The 24,442-nt window shown below is 43.6% G+C and overlaps 1 protein-coding gene across 2 annotated transcripts; it reads right to left on the reverse strand.

The window, feature by feature from the left end:
* Positions 1-209: 209 nt before the first annotated feature.
* Positions 210-24,041, reverse strand: bnc1 (basonuclin zinc finger protein 1). 2 transcript variants are annotated; one of them, XM_033628588.2, is made up of 5 exons: positions 23,679-24,041; positions 13,009-13,111; positions 11,374-11,609; positions 6,409-8,489; positions 210-3,591 (listed from the first exon to the last, which is right to left on the reverse strand). In XM_033628588.2, exons 1-5 carry the CDS (start codon positions 23,691-23,693, stop codon positions 2,781-2,783), a joined length of 3,246 nt encoding a protein of 1,081 aa, XP_033484479.2. In that variant the 5' UTR covers positions 23,694-24,041; the 3' UTR covers positions 210-2,780. The 2 variants fall into 2 exon arrangements, with proteins under 2 accessions (XP_033484479.2, XP_078029637.1); XM_078173511.1 differs by lacking the exon at positions 23,679-24,041 and adding an exon at positions 20,852-21,828.
* Positions 24,042-24,442: the final 401 nt, after the last annotated feature.

A 24,442-nucleotide genomic window follows, 5' to 3' on the forward strand; every position in this document is an offset into this window, starting at 1 on the left:
CACAGAATGAAGGAATATCTTTTGGAAGAATGGTGATCGTCTCTCCGGTAGAGTTCCAGATACTTGTTGAATCATGGCGCATTGGAACTGTTCTGACGACATGTGATGACCCAAAACCTTCCATGTATGAGCAAATTTGTGCTAAACTTGTGTAATATTATACAGAGCAATACATTTCATTATTTCATTCACAATGATACAAGTAATGATTGTGTTTATTTGTTTAATGGGTAGAAAATTGAATGGAGTGAGGCTTGCAAACATATGGCTTTTTATTTAATTGGAATGAATATTGTAACACTAAATCAAAGGAAACATGAACACCTATCAACAAATGTCAGTTTTGCTCCTGTTTTTCTTTTTTTTTTTTTAACAAATCCAAACAACAAACAGATGGGATCTTAAATCCGACCCATTGCATTTAAATACAGAGTGAAAAAAAAATATGCAGAGCAAAACCAGAACAGTAGACCATGTGTAAAATAATCAGACATGTACAACACAATGTTCTTGTTCATTCATTTTTAGAAAAACAAAACAAACATGTAATGTTAGTGGTGAAATTTACCTATTTTATACAGTATATTTTTTGGTTTCTTTCAGATAACAAATTACTCTATTCACAGAATATACAGTTCAATAAACATTTTGTTTACCAGTTCTTTTTTTTAGGGTGTGCTCATGTGTGGGGCCGTTCTTATAAATTGCATTTTTTATTATTATTTCTCAGTGTTTGACTCATTCACAGTACATGCTTCTAGCCTCCAGACACAGCGTCTCTTCCTGCTGTTGGTCCAGTCAGTCAGGATACTGCAAGCAACCACACAAATAATACAAGAGCAATGCCTTAATCAAGTCTAGTCCCACGAGCAGGTTTCTTTACAAAAACACCACCGAAATCAAGATTTTTTTCACCACGATCAGTCAAAAGCAGTTTTTTGTTCTGTTTTATTTGTGTTTTAGGTGGATTTTATTTTACAACCGAGCCCACCCCTTAACACTGCTGTTAATCACAAAGTAGATGAGACACGAGTGGGCGGGCCCTTTTAATACTGCATACCCCTCACACAGTACGAAAGGGTTTATATACACACCTGTGGACTGAAAAAATCTTTGGTCAACATTAGCAGTTATGCAACAACCAGAACAGTAAAGACGGATCATATTTAACACCATACAATAACTTGTTGGTCAAGCTCACAACACTATAGCTTCTCAACAAAGACTATTTTTGAATGTCCAGGTGGATGAAATGACACATGGAGACACATGTTACTTCACTACTGCTTTTGATCAATACATTTTAGCACAGCTTCACAGGGAAGATGTGGACAAGTGACAACAAAAACACCAGAAAAAATAACTCCCGTGACACAGTTTCATGGCTCAACTCTCACCTGGACAACACAAGGACAAATTCAGTTCATACTAATGTTTTTTTTAAGTCTAACCTGGGCTGTAGGTAAACCAAAGCAAAGAAATCAGTACTGCGTTACAATAAAAGATTGAGACTCATTAAAGGTCCAGTGTGTGAGATTTAAGGGAATATACTGGCAGATATTAAATATTAAGGATGCAAAAAAAAAAAAAAAGACGTGAAATACAAGAAACCTTTTCTTTAAGCCTAACCTCCTTTGCCTCAGTGAGCTTTAGTGCCATCGTTTAGAGGTGGTGAAATTTTCATGTTTTGTGATATAAATGTCTTCTTTTTTTTATTTCTGTTGGCTTTGCTGTCAGACAGCAGGCCAGCCATGTTAACTTGTGGAAACGAGCCCACTGCACACCCTCCGATCTCTAGTTCCTTGGGCAAACCACCTGGTTTGGGTGGAAGCTAATGTTAGCTAGCTAGCAGCACCACTCATTTTCTCAATTACAGCTTGTAACGTCGTCCCAGTGGCAGAACGCATTGCTGCGGAGGCATTGTGCCCACCCTCCAGTCTCCCCTGAGGTCATCCCGGTGAGTAAGCGGCTTCATTTCAAGCCACAGTACTCTTTCAGCACTGTTAAGTATGTTGGCACCACTAGCCCTGTGACACCGCTAAGGGTGGCACCAAAGCTAACAGTGAAGGTTTAACAGTTCAAAATTGAGCCACTTACTCGCCAGGGGGAGCTGGGCTGAGACCGGAGGGTGGGCACAATGTTTCCACAGGCAGGGTTGGTGGGTTGGGATGGCGTTACTGGCGGTAATCGCCAAATGAGCAGCGCCGCTAGTTAGTTAGCTCCCACCAGACCTGGGTGGTGCACAGCCCAGTAATGTTAAACTGTAGAGTAGCAAAATTAACCCATAGCATGACGTGTAACCACTCAAAAATATTGTTAACTCATTGACGGTTAATGGTTCACCGTTGAGTGTACGTTCGGCGCATGGGAGAAGTTTCAGCTGGTTGCAATCTGCAATCCTCACCACTAGATACCACGAAATCCTTCACACTGTTCCTTTAAGGTCGTATTTCTCAATGCTGAAAATTAATTTACTGACAAGTGATTGTTTCAGTTATTCTTTGTGTGTTGATGTGTAAACACAGGTGTGTGAAAAGCTTTATCAAATTTTTGCCTTGCAGAAAAAATTATTTGTTACAAAATCGAGTTTCATTTGTCACAGCAGAAGAACTCTGTACTTGTTTTTGCTCCTCTTTCTCTGAAATATGATGACAGGATGGATGACGGTGTGGAACTTAAAAAGTGCTAATTGGTGAGCCTTCTTTAGGTGCCCAAAAACAACAACAACAACAAAAAGACAATTAGGAAAATCAGTCATGTTGGCATATGAGCTCACATCTCTACTCCTGGTCCATGGTGGCACCTGAACTAACAGCTAGGTTCCTGTGAAGGTTCGGGTTCTGGCTGTGCCTGTTTCGACTTCGCACCGAGGAGAAGGACGTGTCGCAGCCGGGGACTTTACACTTGTGAAGCAGTCGCAGATGGACAGTCTTGTAATGAGCTCTGAACGTGCCCTTGTTACTGTAGACCTTTTGGCAGACGTGGCAGGTTATCGGAGATCCACCCCCACCTCCCTGAAGTCCGCCTTGCCCATTCCCAATGCAGCTCAGGGTCCTCTCTCCCCCGAGTGCCAACTCCTCGCCCCCAGGCCCCCCCACACCCATCCCATCGCAGCTTTCCTCACTGTCCTCCATGGGGAGCGCCTCCTCATCCTCTTCAATCCCTTCCCCTTCCTCACTGCCGGCACCATCTGAGTCCCAGGAAGATCGAGCACTGCCGCCGCCGCGAGGTGGAGCGGCGGAGGAGGTGCTCAGGTCCAGCACTGCCCCATCCTCCCCACTTCCACCTCCTCCTCCTCCTCCTCCTCCTCCTAATCCCTCCATCTCTCCCAGGGGAGATGCTTCAGCACTGTTTGGTGCAGTGGACATTTTGCTCATTGGGAAGACCAGGCCCATGCGATTGTGTCCTCGGAAGATGACGGAGGTCTGGCTGGTTGGTTCTCGATGGAGCAGGTCCCGCTGGTCCTGGTAGTAGTCCAGGCCAACAGAGTCTCTGTCTTTACAGTGGGATGAGGGCAGGTACAGGGTGTTGGCTGGGCTGAATGAGTCTTTGGTCAGCAGCTTGTGGTGCAGGTTCAAATTCGCACTGTGTCTGTAGATAAAAAACAAATCAGTGAGATGTGTTTAAAACCACATGGTGAATGTCTTTTGTCCGAGTCACCCTGAAATACCATAAAAAGAAACATTCTTATTGTCATGCTCAGCTGCCTGAGGCGCTGTTCGTCCGAAAATGCCAAAGCATTAGAAAAATGTCTTTTAGACATTGTAATGATGTTTGAATCAGAAGTTTTTTCCATTTCTGCCAACTGCATTCTGTGTAAAGTATAATTTGAGCTTAAGGGTTCAAGAGTCTGCTATTTCCATTCGAACCAAACTAGAGCAGCTGATTTCAGCTCCTCCTTCCTGCCAGCACATTCACGTTTATAGTTGAGAACCACTGATCTGCTGGTGTCTGCTAAGTGAAACCACAAGGAAACTGCAAAATGAATGAACTGAACAGCAACACCAAGGTGACATCTGAATTCTTGCTCCTTTGGAGACAGTAAAACATACAGGCTAAGGCCCTGATCAGACAGAGTGAGTTTTAGCAGCCTGGGGTGGCTTTTTGTAATGGTAATGAGAGTGAAGCGTTTTGCTCGCTGCTTTTGCATTGCTGAGCGCCTCACATTTTTACACTATATGCACCTTGTCTTTTTGCAGGAGCACCCTCAACGCCTCGAGTTAAAATACCTTAAACTTAAAGCCTTTGCACACTGCGTCCGTTTTTTACATCTCAAATTGTCGCATGTTTAAAAAGAAATATGACCTCACATTGTGTCAATCACGTTTGCGCACTGAGGGCCTAATTCACAAAACGATTGCGTGGCTTTTGCGGCCGCTAAACCGGTAAAAATGGAGCAAACAGATACCGTCTAATTCACAAAGCATGCGCAGAGGGTGAAATGCTCCACTAACTGCGCTGCCAAGCAGATTGCGTCTCAGTGCTCTGGTGTTATCTGCACATATTTAAATGAGGTAATATGCATATATTTGGCGCAAAAATTGCCCTTTTCTATGCAAATGAGCCTCACTGATAAACAACGTCTAATTCACTCACACCAGCGCTTATAGCCACACGCAGTTTGAGTGAAGTTAATAACGTCTTTAGAAAGCTGGTGCAAACTGGGCGCTCCTCTGTGGAAGCCTTTCTCCCAGACTTTCCAGTGATCGTGGCAGCAGTGATCGTCTGTTAAATCAGTCTGTAAATAATATTTTGACATTATTATTATAATCATTATTACTTTAATGGCATCCGAAGATACTGATGCGTTGAACAGGTGACAGTCTGCGGTCGTTCTCAAAACGCACTTCTGTCACGCGCTTCAAAAGCAACTTTCAATAATTTATTTTACGGAACGGGGGAAACAAACGTGAACAAAAACGGTTCCATAATTCATATTAAATTCAAAAGATAACGAAAAAACAGCTACAAGTGAGAGGGAATAGTGATAAAGTGGTCAAACTTGGTCAAATCCACAGCCTCAACCCATCCGACACTGTTAGACTGACTCACCAGCAGACATCACTACATGAGGGTTTACACTATTCAGTACTTTACCAAACAAAGTCTGCCATTGTTCTGCCACGGTGTTCTTGGCGCAAAGCCAGCATTTATACTTTGCCATGTGTGGCTAATTGCAATCAGGAGCAAATCAGGGGCAAACTGCACTCAGCTGCCAAACTTTGTGGGTGTGTTTGCGCTGGTATATCATTAGCTTTGTGAATAGGACGTTAAGACGGAGCAAACTGCGGGTGCAAGTGAAGTGCAGTTCAAGGTGCTATCAGCGGCCGCAGTTCATTCTTTGTGAATTTGTCCAAAACTTTCGTCCGTCATTAAAATTTTCGGAACAGGTTTGATTTTCTGCGTTTTACACATCTGTCAGAGCTTTTAGAGACGTTTGACCGAGAATCAGTAAAGGAAATGTGGTGGGGGGTCACAGCTGCGACAAGACAGAGGAACAGGGCGCACAGAATCATTTCATAACTCAGACAGCTACTTTCAACAGGTCAGATAGTGATATCAGCTGGTGGCAGCCGGACAATGTTTTTTTTTTTCTGTTTTGTCAGTATTAAGGGTGAGACGGGAATACTGAAGCCACTGTGTAACTTTTTCCATTGCCAATGACAACTTAGCAGCCACTTGTTTGGGATCTTTCCCACTAGTATACAGGACCGTATTGTCCACATACATCAGGGTCCCCACTTCATCACACACGGATGGAAGGTTATTAATGTATGCGCTAAACAACAGCGGTCCTAAGATGGAACCCTGGGGTACTCCCAACACTCAGGCTTTACGTGCCTGATGTCATTTCCATTTTTTTCCTATTTTCCAATCAGATGAACTGAGAGGCAGGCCTTCTGCAGTGGCGATAACAACACGTGGTATTGTATAGTGTTGAGCCAATGTTAGCTCACATTCATTGTCACCCTACTAGGCAAGCTGGAAGACATACTTTCAACTTTTTACCAACCATAATCAGGTTGTCAGAATGTCTCCAACTCATCCTAAAATTAAGCTTGAACGATTAATATTCAAGAAAAGCGCCTGGACCAGCTGTTGGTGCTCCCCTCCTCTTTCTGACGGTCTCATGTACCCACACGGATCTCTGCTTCCCTGTGTCCAGTCCCTAAGAGCCCTACACCTGTCCTTTTCTTAACGCAGATTTGAAGGTACAGATCTTTGAGTTAACTTTACAGTATAACAGCTGTGATTTAGTGGTTGCCTAGCAACAAAGATGCAGCAGGCTACAAAATGTGCACTGAGCTTCGACTGAAAAGGCAGTGCAGTGCGCCCTGTGCTAAACACGTTCTGTCTGATTGGGGCCTCACTACATCTGTCAGAACCCCAAACATGGCTGCCTCTCACCTGTCTCGGCTCCTGCGGGAGGGGAAGGCGGCGTTGCAGCCGTCCACCGTGCACATGTGCATCTCCTTCAGGTGGACATTTTGGTAGTGCATCTTGACGCTGTAGGGGTTCTTAAAGGTCTTACTGCAGATCTCACAGTGGTGTGGCAGGTCAGCGTTGGGGTCGAGTTGAGACAGATCGGAGTCGTCCACGCAGCCGTCTGATCCCTCCCTCTCACGGTCTATGAGCTGGAGAGCGCCCCCGTTAGTCAGCCTGTGCTCACCCTCATCCCATCTGAGCTCTGACATCTTGTCAGAGTTAGCATGCTCCCTGTCCTCCCGCTCTTCGTTGCCATTGGGTTCCTGACTGAGTAAATTGTTGTCACAGTGATTGTCCATCAGTCTGTCCTCAAAAGGGGAGGATGCGCAGGTGATGACCCCTGTTTCAGCTTGCCTCAGCCCATCATCTTTGTCCTCCCTCGCTGTCATTTCTCTGTCTAAAGTTTGGTCCAACAGATGCTTGGTGCCCTCCCTTTCCTTCTCTTCACCAGCATAAGCCCCTCTGGCCTCCCTCTCCTCCCCAGCACACATGTGCCCCTCTGCTCGACCTCCATCACACTCTTCCCTGTCCCTGCCCTGTAGAGGAGCCTCGTCCTCAGAGCTGCTCCCCTTATCCATCTGCTCATCTCGCTCCACCACTTCCTTCTCTATCTTTATTGGCATGCTTGACTTGCGAGACTTTTTCTTTGGTATAGGGTCTGTCATGCAGGGTTCAGGGGCCATGATGGGTTTGATGGGCACAGAGGAGGATAAGAGAGGGAGGGAGGGGAGTGTTCCTGGGGTGTTGGCGAGCTCTGCCGGGGTCACCAGGCTGCGGTAGAAAGGCAGGACTGGCTGTACTGTTTTAAGGTTAGGGAAGAGGATGCCACTCTGGCCCATGCTGGGGAACGAGCTGCTGTGGAGTTTAGAGCCGGTGTCCACATGGCTCACCATGTAGCTGGGCACTGACTTATGGCTTTCTGAGGAGCAGACAGGGATGGGGGTTCCATATTCAGGCCTCTTCTCTCCTTGAGAGCTCTCGTCAGCAGACAAGCTGCCCCGCAGGTCTTTGTCCCGGTTGTTGCGGTTCATAGGCATGTGTAGCCGCGGGTTGGGGTTGGCACTGTGGCGATTGCGGCTGCGCAGCGAGCTGAACACCATGTTGCAGCCCTCAATGGTACACTTGTGCTTGATCTTCAGGTGCACTGCATTGTAGTGGATTTTCAGCGTGCCTTTGTCGTAGAATGTCTTCTCGCAGGCGTTGCAAAACACGCGACCCTTCTTCAGAGAGCATCCTCCCCCACCGCCTCCTGAGACCCCTCCACCACCGCTCCCATTCCTGTCCAGAGAGCGGAGCTTGCCATCGGGGGACATCTGTGTTACATCAGAGCTCATAGAGGGTGTGCACGGTGTGGAGGGTCCATCTGAGTAGTTGTCACTCGTGGAGAAGTCCTCTGCCTCGATCTTAGTGGTGGTGGAGAGGCTGTCCATCGTCTTGTCTCCACTTCGGTCGAGATCACCAGTATATGAGACGGAGCTGGATCCCAGCAGGCTGTTCTCTGGAGGGTGTGAAAGAGAGAGCGGGTTGTCCCTCCCTAAACCATCCCGACACTGATCGTCTCGTCTCTGAGTCTGCTGCTCCATTGACCCGCGGCATGGCTGCTGGTGCTGCTGGTGTTGCTGGTGCTGCTGCTGTTGCTGTGGTGCCCCGGTCGGTGAGCCCAGAAACGGTGCAGGAACAGAGCCTAACAGCTGGAAGGGCAGCATGAACGCCATGCTGTTGACAAAGTTCTCAAAGTGGTGCATGCTGCTGCTGCTCAGCTTTTCAACTTTGGATGTGGAGAGGTTGGCAGCGGTGCGTGGGGTGTTGCGCTCGATGAAAGTGCGGATGTCTGAGTTGGTGCGGGTGCTGGGAACCAACACCGCCTGGCCCTCCTTGTCCTGCAGAGCCATCAGCTCCACTATGGACTTGGTCTCGCCGAAACGCAGGAACTGCTGCAGCGTGGCAATCTCCTCCTCGAACGTCATGATGGCCCAGCGGTCCAGTACCTTTCCTGCTATATCCTGCAGACAGGGCAGGAAGAAAGGGAACAGCGGCACGGAACAGGAAAGGGGAGAGGGCAGGGGTGTGAAATAGATTGAGAAGGAGAGGGAGAGTGAAAAAAAGAGAAAGGAGAGAGAGCAATTTCATCATTAGCATTATAAGTGTCTGTTGGGTTGCTCATACATATTCAGAGAGGGTTAGATGACACACCCTATAAAGCAGACTGGCATGGCAGCTAAATAAAGGAATCAGATGGAGTGTTAATACAAGCGGGCAGTGCAGAACCCTGAGAACCCTCATTACACAGACACACAGTGTTTCATCTCGCAGGTCATTTCTCTTCATTTAAATCATGTGGATTTACTCGCTCTGCATCAGCAGAAGCAGACAGAGAACACACACACATCCCGGTCAAGACATGCGTACCAGCAGACACGTACGCTTACACACTCCCAAAGGCGTGCAAAAATAAATACGTGCACAAACATACCACACGCACACACACATACACACATATATAAAGACACGCAAGTTAGGGAGGGGTGATCAGAGGGCGGCTCACATTGATCAAGCGGTCCTCTCTCCCTTAGCCCAGCAGTAATCACATGTGAGTTCGAGTGCCTTTGAAAGTGAGGAGCGGCTTCGTGCCGTAACCGTGATTAATATTTCATCACAGAGCATTCATTGGGCGCCTGTCGAGGATTCTGACTCTACGTTCGCCATTAGATGAGCTAACATGAATTAAACGCAGCCCAACTTGAATACTTGATGATGTACTAATCGAAGTGAGAGCTCGCTGCTCTGACACAGTGCCTGCAGCCCAGGCCTCGGCTCGGCTCGGCCGGCTTGGCTCCAGCTTGAGAGGAAATCTGAAGCAAAAGACATAATATTTACAAATCTACCCGGCACAGTTTGGAGACCTCCCCGAGCTGGTGCTAGCACAGCAACAAGCATCAGCGGGGTACCAAGAGAGTTCATGGCACTGGTCGCTACATCACATGCCTACTCTCTCCTGTCTGCGGCCATGCTTTCCTGACCCCTCTTCTCCCTCCTCCTCCTCCCTCGTCTTCCTCAGAAATTCCCTCTGTCTCTGCCTTCATGTACTCACACTCACTCAGAGTTTTGGGGTTGCATGTTGGCCTTTAGAGGCTCTTTCACCCTGAAATAAATTATACAATGTGCTATGTTGGAAGTGTTTTTGATATTTAAAGGAACAGTTAAACATTTTGAGAAATAGTTTGCTTTATTTCTGTCATTCAGACGAGACGACTGATATCAATCTTGTGTCTGTTAGCACAGAGCAAAGGTCAGGATATGTTAGACTAGCTTAGCATAAAGACTGGAGGCAGGGGAACACAGATAGCATGACTCTGTCTAAAGTTCAAAAACAGGCCTTTAACACCCAGCCTGTTCTCACTCCCAACTCCTTAAATACCAGCACTTTGTCAGTGGACGTCAGCGTCAGTCAGGGGTGCCATTGGCAGTGGTTTGATACGCATCAGGTGGCATCAGTTTGCTGGCAACTGCTGTAATATAAAGAAAGTCTGTAGAGGGCAGGAGTGATGGTGGATGGGTCAAACAAACTCCACACTTTCACAGTTTATTTCCTGTGTGATTTTTAAGCAAAATGTTTTTTTCTAAACCTAACAACATGATTTAGTTTCTGAAATTAAACCTAAAAAGGAAGTTTTATACCTATATTGTAATTTTATCTTGAAAAAGACTGCAGTTGTCAAACAGAAACTGCATTTCCTGTGAAAACGTAAATGCATTTTGAAAAAACACGCTGTCCCTGAATGTCCAAAACTGATGCAGGAGGCGTCATATTTAAAGTGGCAATACTTGAGTTGGGATGAGAGTTTGTTGCATTACTTCTGTAACTCCTGCACATGGTTTATCTGATGATAAAGATATCCACAGACAGTGACGCAAGTTGTATGCGCAAGCTAATATGCTTGTTCACAAATTTAGCACGTGCTCAGTTAATGTAAAGATTTTCTTTTTGGAAAGCATTTTGTACAACGCTGTATACTGCCCACCTGTGGCGCTCCTACAGGAAGAGCAAATTGCAAAGACTTAATATGACCTATAATAACGCTATAATATCGATGTTTGTGTGCCTACCTGCCCTGCCTAAACATGAAATCCTATATATCAATATGTGCAGCTCTCTGTTTCAGAAAATCATCTAGGCCTCGGCCGACCCAGTGCTGTTTCCAAGGTGAAGACTGAACGCTCACTGACCGGTTTTCACTGTGACTGTGGAGCCACTGGCTCTCCAGCTTGATTGTAGGAGCAGCTAATTGCATTTTGTCTTCTTATACAAATATTCACCATGTAGTGTTGGGTATTTTTTGTCCTTTTTTTAAATATATAGTATTAATTATATTGTATTTTTGTACATAGATGATTGTTTTAATGTGTATGCTATGGACCTTTCTCTGTGTCTTTAATAAAGTCATTGTCATTATTATTATAAAACTCATGCAAATGAACAGAATTGTTCAAAAGAACAAATTGTGAATTTTAATGTGTGATTTTTCAGTCTCCCTGGCTCTCAGCATTTCTTTGCGCTTGTCTGCAACGGTAGCACCTCCTGCAAGATATGGCAGGTTCTGGTCTCTACAGGCACAACGGTCCCAAACTTGACAGCCTCACTGTGACACAGTCATCGCACCCTGTTATTTGCCAAAAAATAGTCTCAGCACATCACTTCAGAGTTGTTCGTAGGTGTATTTTTAAATTTTGAACACAGCCAGGCGAGGCTGGTTCCCCCTGCTTCCATCTCACAAAGACAGCAAATAAGCACATCTCCCAAAATGTTGAACAGTTTTTTTGTACTGGTGTTCAGAAGCCCCGGCTGGTGGAGGTGTGTTCCTAATATTCTTCCCGCCCTCTGCTCACCTGGAGCACATATCCTCGTATGTAGTCCTGCAGCGTCCAGTCGAGTGCATTGAGGATCTGGATGACCTCCTCCTGCTTGAGGACAGAGAACAGGCGGTCCAGGAGGATCTTGAGGCGGATGGGGATGGCCTGGGTGCCGTACAGCATCAGGCTGCAGATATCGAACACCACGTTGGAGTGCACAATCTCCACCTGGCTGCTCTGGTACATGTGGTGCACCTTCAGTTTACTCAGGGCTGCAACACACACATCACATTTTACGGGATTAGATTTTGTGAAACAACACTAGACTGAACATCAACAAACAATGAGGTTTTTTTTTTTTTATTATTATTATGGGACAAAACCAAAATGTATTGTTACAGAAAAAAATGTGGTTTGTGCGTATATTAAAATTTAAATTCCCACCCTTTATTTTTTGTTCACTGCTGAAAAGCTGACAGCTTGGAGATGTGATTTATATATTAAAAAAAAATATTGGAATACTATACAGGCAATAAATAATAAATATGAGAACATTAGTTGAAAAAATAAAATGTGTACTCCTTCATTAATATTACAAAATGCCAATGCCACAGATTCAGTGTTACTCTGCCTTAGGTGCAGGATCACATGAGCACATATGCACCATCTGGACAGGTTCATGCTACAGTTGATAACGTCGACTGAATATTAGAAAACAATGCATGAGTCAACATTTTAAAGGATGCTGCTTAATGTTTAAGATTATTTTGCAGAGCTCTACTTAAAATATGTGCACATAATCAGCGATAAACAAACTGAACGTGCTGATGATGCAGAAAATACATTTTTTAGCGTAAGATTACACAAATGTTTGAAACATTAAATTTAACTTACACCAGTTTAACACCATTTTAATATTAACACCAGTGACGTCAGTCTTTTGACTCGACCAAAGACTAAAACTCATGCTGTGAAAAAATTGCGCAATCAAATCAAAATTCCTGACAATACATATGCTGAGAATCATGTTGTGTGAGTGGGAGGTAAAAGGTGTCGGTGCAGATCATCAGAGAGACAACAGACGACACCTCATTAGATTCTGTTGTGGTCAACAAAAAATTAGACGATAAAATGCAAAATATTCAGCTCTATAATCATATTTTTGTGTTTCAAAAATAACACCTGTCATTTTTATTGTATTTATTTTACTGTATGTTTGAAAGTAATAAAATACAAAAGTTAAACAGCATTTATTAATTCTGTAAATTTCCGCATTAGATTTGGGAAATGCTGCATAATGATGCAAAGTTAAGGATTTGTGACCTGAGTTGGGACTTAAAATAAAAACTGTATCCCACCTGTCAAATATATTTTTCCACAAAGTGTCCTGGTCACTCCGGATAATCCACAGTTAACAGTTTTCATTTAATTTTTCTACTGGTAAAACAGTCTCGAGGGAAACTGTGTGACATCCTAATCAAAGAGGACAACGTTTTCTAAAGATATGTTGCTGCTGATTTTTTTAAAAGGCAGAAATTCCAGAGACAAGAGACTCAAATGAAACCAAAACTATTATAATATTAGAAGTGAGACAGTATATATTCTGCTGGAAATAAAAACACATAATGCTCATATTAATAAAAAGAGTGTGCATCTCCAGTGAGCTCTTACCGTGTGCTACCCAGCCATGCTTGCAGTTTTCACACTGCCTCCTCTTCAGCTTCCCAGGCTTGAAGCTGTCGCAGTTACAGTTCACCAAAGTGCAGCAGATCGCCTGTTAACACACACAAAAACTGTTTTTATTATTTTTAATGAGCATGCAATAAAAATAAATTCCTGTTTTTACAACACACAGCACCACCGTATCTATTTGAAAGTGTTAACCTCCTCAGAACCTGATTATCACTTAAAATTCCCTGTGCTTCTTGATATGAATCAAATTCATGATTTCAGTCCAAAACAAATATATATTCAGTATTTTCTTCTTTCAAACACTTTTATGACGCAGATCAAGCTTATATTGACTGAATTATTCAAACCCAAGACAGATTTTTTTTTCCTTTTGGCTCCAGCATTTCATGAAATAAAAATATTGTAGATGTTTTATTTGGTTTACCTTTTACTAAATCCAACCTTGAGACCTGAGCCGCTACTGTAAAAGGTTGCAGCGCAAATTTCTGTGTCCAACATCAAAGATTTGGCATCACTGACGTCATACCCTTTTTCCAAAGATATAACATTTTCAAGTGGACATATTTGTATGAAAAATAATAGCAGAAGTGTTGTCAGAAATATTGATTTATTGACACATCTCGACTGAAAATTTGAAACCTTTTTAATACTCACGTTGTCTCGCTTTCTCTTATTTTTAATGTTTACTACTGCTGTTCTAGTGTTAGTGTTACTGAGCAAAGAAAACTTGTCGTTGTCATTTATAGCCCTGTTATATTTTCTTTTAATATATTTTTTTTAATTTTTATGCCCTCAATTTCAAATTTTTGATACTTTTTTTGATAAATTTTTCAAGTTTGAGATTGCAGCATTGTGATAACACTAAATAGCACTAATCAAAAATCTGCCCTGTCATCTCATCGTGCTGTGACTGTGCAGGAGAGGAAGTGTCAGAGTGTGTGCATGGCTGTAGCTCTGCTTATCTTACACAGCTCCATGAAAAATGTACGACCGTCAAATTGCCCACGGAAACTAAAAGAAAGAACGTTGCTGCCTTAAGTAATTTTGCTCTCCCTTTGTGTATCGCACATTGCCTGGTTTGCCCTGCGAGAGCAGCGTTAGCACAGGTAGGTGTGTGTGTGTGTGTGTGTGTGTGTGTCAGTGGTGCTGCAGGGCTGGTGGTATCTACAGTAACGAAAGGCCTCGGACACACCTGGACCACCAAAACCATCTCAATCAATCGATGCCTGAGGCAGGCACACACACACACACACACACACACACAGGTCAGGAGACTCTGTCCATTAGCTCGTCTGCTAATGGGTTTTATCTTTTCAGGATAAACATGCAGTACGTGGACAGACATGTCGAGACTCAAAGTGAGGAGTGAATGGCAGTAATGAGTCAAGTTTTGTGGGGAGCTGCTGACTTGGCAGCGACCCTGCGGAGAGGACTCCAGCGCGCTGATACACTAAAAATGACTCTCTCCGCCTTGGATGGGGAAAAAAAAAAAAAAAAAATCATTTACACACCAGGAATTGAGGGAAAAGCATCATCAGATTTATGATCAAAGCCAGTGTTGTTAGTGCTACATGCTGAAAACCTCGGAGTGGCTGCGCTACGCCACCTCTCTCCCTCTGCATCTATAATGCATGATCAGTGGGGTTTTAGTATACATGAGCGGCATGCTTAGCCCCTCGCTGGAGCTCGCTGCCTCTCCACGAGTGGAGAAGGAAGAGAAGTGCGGGTGGGTGGATGGGTAGGGGACCTCCTCCTCCTCCTCCTCCTCATTTAGTCAGCCGCTTGGTTCTGCGCTCGAGGCTGGGCTTGTCCTTGAGATCTGGGATCACGTTATTTCACCTTCCAATAACCTCTCATCATTAGGAAGGATAAACTGACCTGAGATGAAGGTGGCGGCAGCTACCTGGCCTTGAAGCGCAGCGTGGTAGCTCCGGCCTTCAGTCCCATGACATCCGTTTGCTTTGCTTTTCTCTCTATCGCCCTCTCTGTCGGGTTTTATCTCCGGCTGGCTAACTCAGCCTCCTCCGGACAGTGGTGAGGTGTAAAAACCCCTTTGCTCATCTCTCAGCGACATAATCCCATCATTACAGAGCACCAAGAACCAACACGGCCCAATTAGGCTAATCCCATCCCACTGTGGGTGCACACACACCTCCTGCTGCTGCTCCCCCTAATATACATCTCAATCAGGTGCCCCTGCCTGCTCACCAGCCTGTAACACACACACACACACACGCAAATTCCAATGCACACTGTGCTCCGGGTCGTTTATCTTAATTAGAGATTCATTTCATGAGTTCCTGAGAAGAAGAAGAAGAAGAAGAAGAGGAGGAAGTATGGCAGCGCGGGGCGGGCCGACACAACAGTGGCTCTTGGTGACCGAGCCTCCCCACCATCTCTTTCTCTTTTCTGTTGTCACAACAAAGCCACGGCTGCTCGCACGCATCACTGAGGTCGATGACAAGAAGACTAATTGCACAGAATGACGCGGCTGGTTCAGGGTTTTTGAAGCCAAAGCTAACACGGTGTCGTTTCTTTGTATCAATGATGTGTAACAGTGCAGCCACTCATCAACCCCAAACACCTCTACACACACCTTGAGTTCATTACACATGTCCTGAATTAGCATTTAGTTTGTGCATGTTGTTGAATAAATGACAAATGATGTTTTCAGAGGGCAGGGGGGCATTAATTAAAACATAAAGAATATTATTGGTACTGCAACAAAAAATGATGCTATTCAAATTGCTGTGGTTGCTTTTGCAGTGTGAGCACCAGTGGCAGATCTTCGTACAGGCCACATAGGCGGCCGCCAAGAGGTGGGGCGTTGATACTTAAAAAAAAAACAAACAAACATAATGGAGTGTATGCGGAGAGCATCAGAGTAAAGGCTCATTTATCCTCCATTTACATATGAAAATAGATAAGTCAAATGTCGCTGCCCTCATGCCTCCATGCATTCTTTGTGTTGGCATAGATACAGCCACTAGATGGCACTAGAGGGCAGAGTCAATAGTTTTACACAACAACAAACGAGCCGACGGTGAATGAAGTCGTAATACGGTACCTTTAATCAGAGGCAATGTTGCAGACGGTGGTTTGTGTAGCCATTATGTACATACCAACATGTGGATGGTGAATTCTTTTCACTATATTACCCATTCAGTTCGTTCCACCAATATTTAATTGTCTGGTGTTTCCTGCGGTTTTATCTCGCTTCAACTACACTACACTGACCCCACGATCTCTGGTGGTACTGCTACGCTTCGTCCGTATCTGCAAGCTTTCAGGAAACGTGCACAAATATGGACGAAATGAATGCAGAATACAGACAAAAGGCTCTGTCCGTCTTCGTATCTAACGTTTGGCGTAAATTAGCGGTAAAGAAAATGAAAAGGGGCGCAGTATGACATAAAAACAAATTCACACAATCCTATTCTTTTGGCTTTAAAAAAAATATTACTGCATGTTAGCTAAGCTGTTGGCTCTTGTTCTTGGTGTAACAATAAATATAAATGTATAGAATAATAATAAATTTTGTTTTTTGGGGGCGGGAGTTGTCCAGCACTGGTGAGCACAACTCTAAGAGAGTCAGTGCAGCTTGCATTAAGCCTGTGAGGCAAAACCTGGAGCAAAAAAATTCCACTGCCTCCCTGCTGCCTGTTAAGTTTATGCACAGTATTAACTGAGGGCAACTAGATGAATGTATCTGATATTTTTATTAACTCAGAACCTCTATGTGAGCGTTCAGTCTTCACCTTGGAAACAGCAATCTTAAAAAAACAAATTAACTTGCGGTCCAGTTACTAAAGTTTTCCTCATGTCAGAGTCTGAACAGGCCGTGTGTTGACGACTAAACTTACTCCGTGACAACTGAGCGATCTGCTGATGAAGACTGTGAGAAGTGGTTGAAAGCTCTGGAATGAGCAAGTGGATTTAAGTTAATGGTCACTGTGTAGGATTTGGTGACATTTAGCAGTGAAGACTAATGTGGCCGATGTGAAAATGCAAAGAGGAAGAGTTTGATTTGTCTGTTCTGGGCTACTGTAGAAACATGGCGGAATGCTCTGTGTGTAGATATAAACGGCTCATTCTAAGATAACAAAAACACAACAGTTCCTAGTTTCAGGTGATTTATATACTTCTACTGTTATTATACACATATGATTATTGTCACACATGTATACTATCAGATAATAATATATTATTATTAATTATAATATTATTACTTTCATTAATGTTGTTGTAAGCTACTGTCATTACCTGCATCTCTTTCTCTGTCTCTGTCTCTCTCTCTCTCTGTCTCATTGTGTCATACAGATTACCGTTAATGTATCATGTTGATCTGTTCTGTACGACATCTATTGCACGTATGTCCGTCCTGGAAGAGGGATCCCTCCTCAGTTGCTCTTCCTGAGGTTCCTACCATTTCTTCCCCTGTTAAAGGGAGTTTTTCCTTATCTGCTGTGAGGGTCCTAAGGACAGAGGGATGTCGTATACTGTAAAGCCCTGTGAGGCGAATTGTGATTTGTGATATTGGGCTTTATACATAAAATTGAATTGAATTGAATTGAATTATAAAACATAGTTATGAATATTCCATTTCTGCCAATAGAATCCTTTAAATCCTGCACACTGGGTGTTTGAGACTCATGTAAAACTAAGATTTTGAATAGTAAGGAGGACTGAAATACTTTTTAAAACATACCTGAGAAGGAAAAAAAAATCTTTCATCTCCTGATACAATGGACCTATACAGCCTTGGTCTGTCTGAGTCTCTTTAGAGATTCTACTTCTTCAAACCTTCACACTATTTCTCTAAAGTCAAAGCACATTCGGTCTCCTTGTCCTCAGTCCCTCAGCGTCTGTCTATTTGTTGCAGGCGGCTCGGCTGACCATACACTCAGGGGTCAGGCTGTGTAGGACGGAGAGTGGAGGCCGTGAGGGGAGGTTAAAGAGAGGGAAGGTGAGGTTGAGGAAAGAGAAAAGTGTGAGGTGAAGAAGGCAGGGGCGACAACAAGACGGCATCACATGACGACCACATCAGGAGTGTGTATGAAATAACTTTCCGTGAAAAACACAAGAGACACCAGTGACACGTTTCAGATAAAAGTCACCTGTCTACATAATTTCCATGGTATTGTAATGAGCGAGTATATGATTAGAGTCCTTAAAATTCAACCCAGCTGATCAAATTTGTTTTCTCAGGCCTCTCAATCTCATCTAACAATGCTGGGATTGAAGCAAGAGTTTATAAAATTCAATCTATTTATAAATTAATCTTTAATCTGTGTAAAAAACACAGTATGTTCTCTAAACCAGAAACAGAAAGAAAAAAAAGAAGCTATGCTCTATCTGCTCAAAGTGGAACATCATCTTCATCCCACCGCTGGGCTACAGCCATGACATCCTTCTCACACACACACACACACACACACACACACACACAAGGAATAAAATGAAATGGTCCTTTCTGGCTCTTAAAATAAAATCCTGCCATATGTCCTGAGTAGCCACGGTGCTTTAGAGGCTCAGCAGAAGTGAACAGCTGCTTGGACAGAGACAGTTCGGGGATGGACGGGGACTTGTTGGCCTAATGCGCTGGAAAACTAATCAATTAGCAGCAGCCCGGCACCAACTGACACTCGATGGGGAAACAAGCGGTGCTGGTGCCAAAGAGTGAATAACAACAGGGCGATCAGCAGCTCGCAGGAAGAGGCAGACTGACGGCCAAGTGAGATCAGATTTTACTATCAGCCATTAATCAGTTAACAAGACAATTACGGCACATGGGAAATAAAGGAAGGGAGACTTTTCCTGATGGGAAATATAAATAATCTCTGAGCTGCACGGAGCAGATTTTATCCATTTACGGTTCACTTTTTGTACAAATTAAACATATTTCCTTTAAAACTTTGGTGGTGACTCTCCATGAAGCACACACACACACACACACACACACACACACACACACACACACACACACACACTGAGAGCTGAGGTGGAAATGATTCTGACACCTCATGTGAAAAACAGCAGTGACATTAAGATAACGGTTTATAGTGCTGTTTATGATTATTATCAATAATAATTTTTTTTCCTATTTCACATATGTGCAAACAACTGTTATCACAGGTTGTGCGGTTAGTTTGCAGATCAAAACGCTACCAATTCCTGCAGACTGTCACTTGACTTTCCATTAATGCACCCTTTATAAAGCATTAATAAGTTGTAACTAATGAGTTATTAATGATTAATAAATAAGTTACTAATGCTTTATTGATCTGTTATAAGACATTAATAAGAAAACTCTTGGATTAACAGGTTACTAAATCTTTTTGGATGGTGCCTAGGATTAACACCCATCTTTGCAACCCAAAAGCTGCTTTGATTAAGGGTTTATTAATAATTAATTAAGCATTAGTAAATCATTTATTAACCATGAATACAAAGAAACTAGTTCCTATTCATACACCCTTTATAAATGGAGCTTTATTAGAAAGCTGGTGCAGTCGGTTAATTAATCGATCACTCAAACACTCACTGAAAAGCTCCTTAAATGTAGTTATTTTCTGTTCTTTATCAGTATTAAATTCATAGTTTCAGATTTTAGGTTGTTGGTCAAACAGAAAAGGAATTTCAAAAAGACACCGCAGGCTGTGGAGACTTGTGATGGATTTTGTCTCCCTCAATTTCTGCTTTTCAAACGACAAAACGATCGATTAATTAACTGTGAAAACAATCAACTAACAGAATTATTGCGACATAAAATGGAGCTGCTTTTAAATTTGCAGAAAAGACGTATTTAACTTTAAAGCTACAAAGGAAATGACATATGAAAGCAGTAAACTGTAAACTGAGAGCCAAACTGACAGTGATTTTGGAATTTAATAAAACAACTACAAAAGCATTTAGCACATGTCTCACACGCTTTACTCTGAAATTAAAGGACAACATATATTTACATGGCAACAAAAAAAGCAAACAAACTGGAGCACAGCGATCAAAAAAAGGCTGAACATTCACACACACACACTCACAGAGGAAATAAATATCTTATCCCGGCCAGAACACACAGAAAACACTCAGGAATTTAGTGGGAGGACAGTGTTCCTGGTACCACTCAGATACCCTGCTAATAACACACACTTCCACCAATAAAACCACCTCAGCACCAAAACTCATGGTTACACCTGGCCCCACCGCCGATCACAGGCTCTATGTGTGTCTGTGAGTGTGTGTCTCATGAATAAATCACGCCTTGGACCGAGTTGTGTGTGTGACAGCGAGGCAGTAAAATGTTAATTGATGACAAGTGTTAGTTAAAGCGAGGTTACGATACATGAGCTGCTCAGCAGGCAACGTGATCCTGCCTCAGCGTATGATTTAATGTCACCGCACTAAGACAGAGGAAGCACTTTAACACACAGCACCAGATAAAAACCACTCACTTGTGAGATTCCCCAAAATGATTACATCAAGTTTTTTAGCTGCAAAGCCATCCAGCCTTTAACAGCTTCCTTTAAAGTAAACTCTATGTCAGTTACAGCTTTTGAAACACACTCAGATTATAAGAAAACTTAAAACCATGAGCGTTTCTTTAACAGCGCATTGGACCTGAAAAGGAGAAGACAAACCCAGCTAAAGCCTGGGCGAGTACAAGTAGTGACAGGCTGTGTTTGAGCCTATTAAGAGTCCATACAGCCCAAAGACAGCGTGAAAAACTCATTATTTCATACTCATCCAGCAGTCAATCACAAGGCAGCACACACACACTACATGTTTCAACACTAACACAGACAAAAAGGTAGCAAAGCTTTACCTGAATATCCATGAGGAAAAGGTTGGCTTCTTTAAAGAGGAGAAAAAAATCTTAGAAGACAATGTGTTGGGGGGGGAGAAGAAGCAGGCGAGCCAAAGTTTGCTTGGCTTCCTGGTGTATGTGGCTCCCCGTTAAGAACTTGGAGGGAGTGTTTGGCTCCGAGAGGGAGTAAATGAGGGGAACATGTTAGTACACTGAGTCTGAGAGAGTTTGGCTCCCAGCTACGCTCTGATTAATATCAGATCTCCCTCTCTCCTCGCCTGCCTCTTGACAATCTTGTCACATCTGGCTGACAAATCCTCACAAGCCTTTTGGTGGCAGCGCGGAGCAGACGCAAGGGGTGGCTGCTGTGCGTGTGGAGTTCGGGGGGTGTTAAGGGGGTAGGCTGGGGCCAGGAGGGGCGGATCGCAGCTCGAGGAGACGCTGAAGGGGGTAAAAGGCTGGAGCAGATACACACACCCTGCCTCCCCCCTTCCTCATCCTCTCACGGATGGACCATCATGAAGCTAATGAAGCTGACGAGGCTGGCAGGCTACAGTCGCCACGGCCGACACACATAAACACACACACAAAGCCAAGTGCAACTCTGTTAAGACGAGCAGGGGCCCTGTGTGTGTCGTTCTCTGTTACGCACGTGTGTGTGTGAGTGAGTGTGTGTGTGTGTGTGTTGTGCCCCGGGGCCCTGCAGCACTAAAGAAGAACAGAGAGACACCCACAGAAAGAGCTGGAGGTGGAAAGAGGAAACAAACGATAGAAAGAGGGAGATAGCAGCAGGAATAAAGAGATAGGACATGAGTGTGTTAAAGGAAAGCCACAGAGGGCCACTCCACTCACATCTCTGTCTCACACACACACACACACAAAATAAATCTAAATCACTTTCATGGATTGCAGGAGTAATGGCCTCTCACACAATGAAAAAGGCAACCTGTTAGAGGGGCATAAAATGTGCGCCGAGCAAAAAAAAAAAAAAAAAAAAAACACCTCACAGGCCAAAATTATGACAGAGCTTCATCATGATTTAACAAATGCTTTTTAGGATTCTATTTGTTTTATGATGGTTAATATTTATTGTGATATTTGCAAAATAAAACTCTGCTCTGCGATATTTAAGGTTACACTTCACTTGTTTGCTTTAAAAATAGCTGCTATGAATCTATTTTTCATGCATTAAACTACTGATAAAATTATTTCATAGTCACCGCATCCTATCAGATGCATTTTTGGAGTTTTTAATTCATGAACATTGTGGTTATTGTGAGGCTCAAATCACGTAAAGAAAGTCTCTTTTAGATTTATATTTACACATAAATACATTCTTTAAAAAAAAGAGGCATTCAAACCGGAAGAAATAAATAAGGAAGTAAGTGGAATTTGCTTTTCAAATCAACGGAAACAAAAACAAATTCTGTTTTTATTTCAGCTTTGATGATCACACAGTATCTGTTTCATCATTAAATCAATTTTCATAGTTGTGGAAGTTGAACTGCAGCCTGTCTGGATGCTGCGCTGCAATGTAACAGAGAATAAACCACAATTGTTTCTCCTCCAACTGATTACACACACACACACACACACACACACACACACACACACACAGTACACACAACAGGCATGGAGAGTGTGTTGCCGCTACCGACACCGCCACTACCACCACCACACAGACAGCTCAGCTAATTGTTACATTATGGCTGCAACAAAACATTAGGCTGCTCTTAAATTACATTCCAATAGGCTGTGGCCAGCAGCCAGCGGGCTACAGCAGGCCGGGCTGCTCTGTTCGCCTGAACTACGGACAGACAGGCGGACAGACAGGTAGACGGGTGGATGGAGAGCAGGCCCAGGTAAGAACATGAGGCTGGTTCTCGCACCTCGAACACCTTTCTCCTCACCGGAGCGTATTGTCTTTAGGACAAAGGTGGACGTGGTGTGCAGGAATGTAAAAATAAAATAAAATGCACAAATAAAAAGTTCATTAAATTGAATAAAATGAATCAAAACAGAGTGAAAATGAAAATTCAGGGTGTGATTTAAGAGAAGAGGATGAAACAGAGAACAGAGGATGACTGAGAGGGGAGTTGTTTCTGTTTATCGGGAGTTGTCTCTGGATTCTTGAAGGCATGTGAGGACAATCTCTGTCCACAGTGACTGAGGCTCACATTTCAATTTCACTCCGAGTGTTTGTGAGCGGCTCAAAGTCACGGAAATTTCAGCTTCTTGTTTGTGTGTGCTTTTGAAGAAAGTTTTAAGGAATCTTACAGTTTTGAAAACCAAAATCTGGGTACGAAAAACAGATTTGGAATCATGTTCACTTTGTCTTTCATCAGATAGTTCCTCCATTAAATTCAGTTTCATACTATTTTACTTAGACAAAGTTTTTCTAGAGCTGCTTGTGTTTGGGATCGTTTCATTCAACATTTGAGAACGTATATCTCTCAAAAGCAAGGTATCAAAGAAATATTGCTTTAAGTTTTGGCTCCCAGCTCTGTAGATCACCATGTGACAACTTGTGACAAGAAACTGTAAAGAGATATAAGAGATAAATGTGGAATAACAGCAAAACTACAGTCGACATCAGCACTCGTGTCTTGTCAGACATAAAGTAGCGCATACACGTTTGTAATCCTAATTTATAAAACATTTATATTCCTCTCAAAAGTCTGCACTCCTCCCGCTTGTCACTCTGATCTACATAAACTCCTTCCACTTTGTCTTTGTTAAACATATCCTGTTATGTGTGCAGGCGGCGTGAGTGTGTGTGTGAGGAAGAAAAGAAGAGGAGCAGGAGAGCAGACGGAGAATAGCAGTGAAAAGCCGTCTCTCTTACCTCGGCCATTGTCATTTAGTCGGATGTTTCCAAGGATACCGTGGAGTTTGCCATTCCCCGCGAGTCCCAGAAAACAACTGCCTCCAACTCTCCTGTCCGCACAAATACTAACGCAAAAGAGCCATCACACCCAGCAGCATCTCCTTCAACAACACAGACACACATGTACTCTGCTCCTCTGTCTTCTCTCACACACACACACTGACACACAGTGAGCCACCAACACTCCACAAAAAAGAGAAGTCACTGTGCTTTTACTCTCACTGCTCAGCGCACACACACACACTCACACACTCTCACACACACACACGCCTCCTCTGCTTTCTCTCCTCTAATGTTGCCGTGGACTGGCTCTAAACTACTCAAGATGTTCAGTGTGTGTGTGTGTGTGTGTGTGTGTGTGTGAGTGTGTGTGTTGAAACTGGGCACAGGGGATTGGAATGAGATCCTCCCACTCGGCATTCTCACCTCAGGAGCTGCCTGCTCCCTCCCTAGCCTGCGCGCACAACACACACACCGATAGAGGTGTGCGTGCTCTTTCACGCGCGCAGACACACACACACACACACACGCACGCACACACACACATGTCTACCCCCTCAGAGTCACAGGGCAGTCCCCTCACAGCTGGCTGGAAGAGGGCATGACACTCATCTTTCACAGAGATTTGATCAAAAGGAATCACAAAGGCTGGAGGCTCTCCTAATGCAGTCAGGGGAGACTCTCCCTCTCTCCCCCTCTCCTCGCTCTCTGTCTGAGTAATG

Source organism: Epinephelus lanceolatus, chromosome 2, assembly GCF_041903045.1.
Source record: "Epinephelus lanceolatus isolate andai-2023 chromosome 2, ASM4190304v1, whole genome shotgun sequence".
NCBI lineage: Eukaryota > Metazoa > Chordata > Actinopteri > Perciformes > Serranidae > Epinephelus > Epinephelus lanceolatus.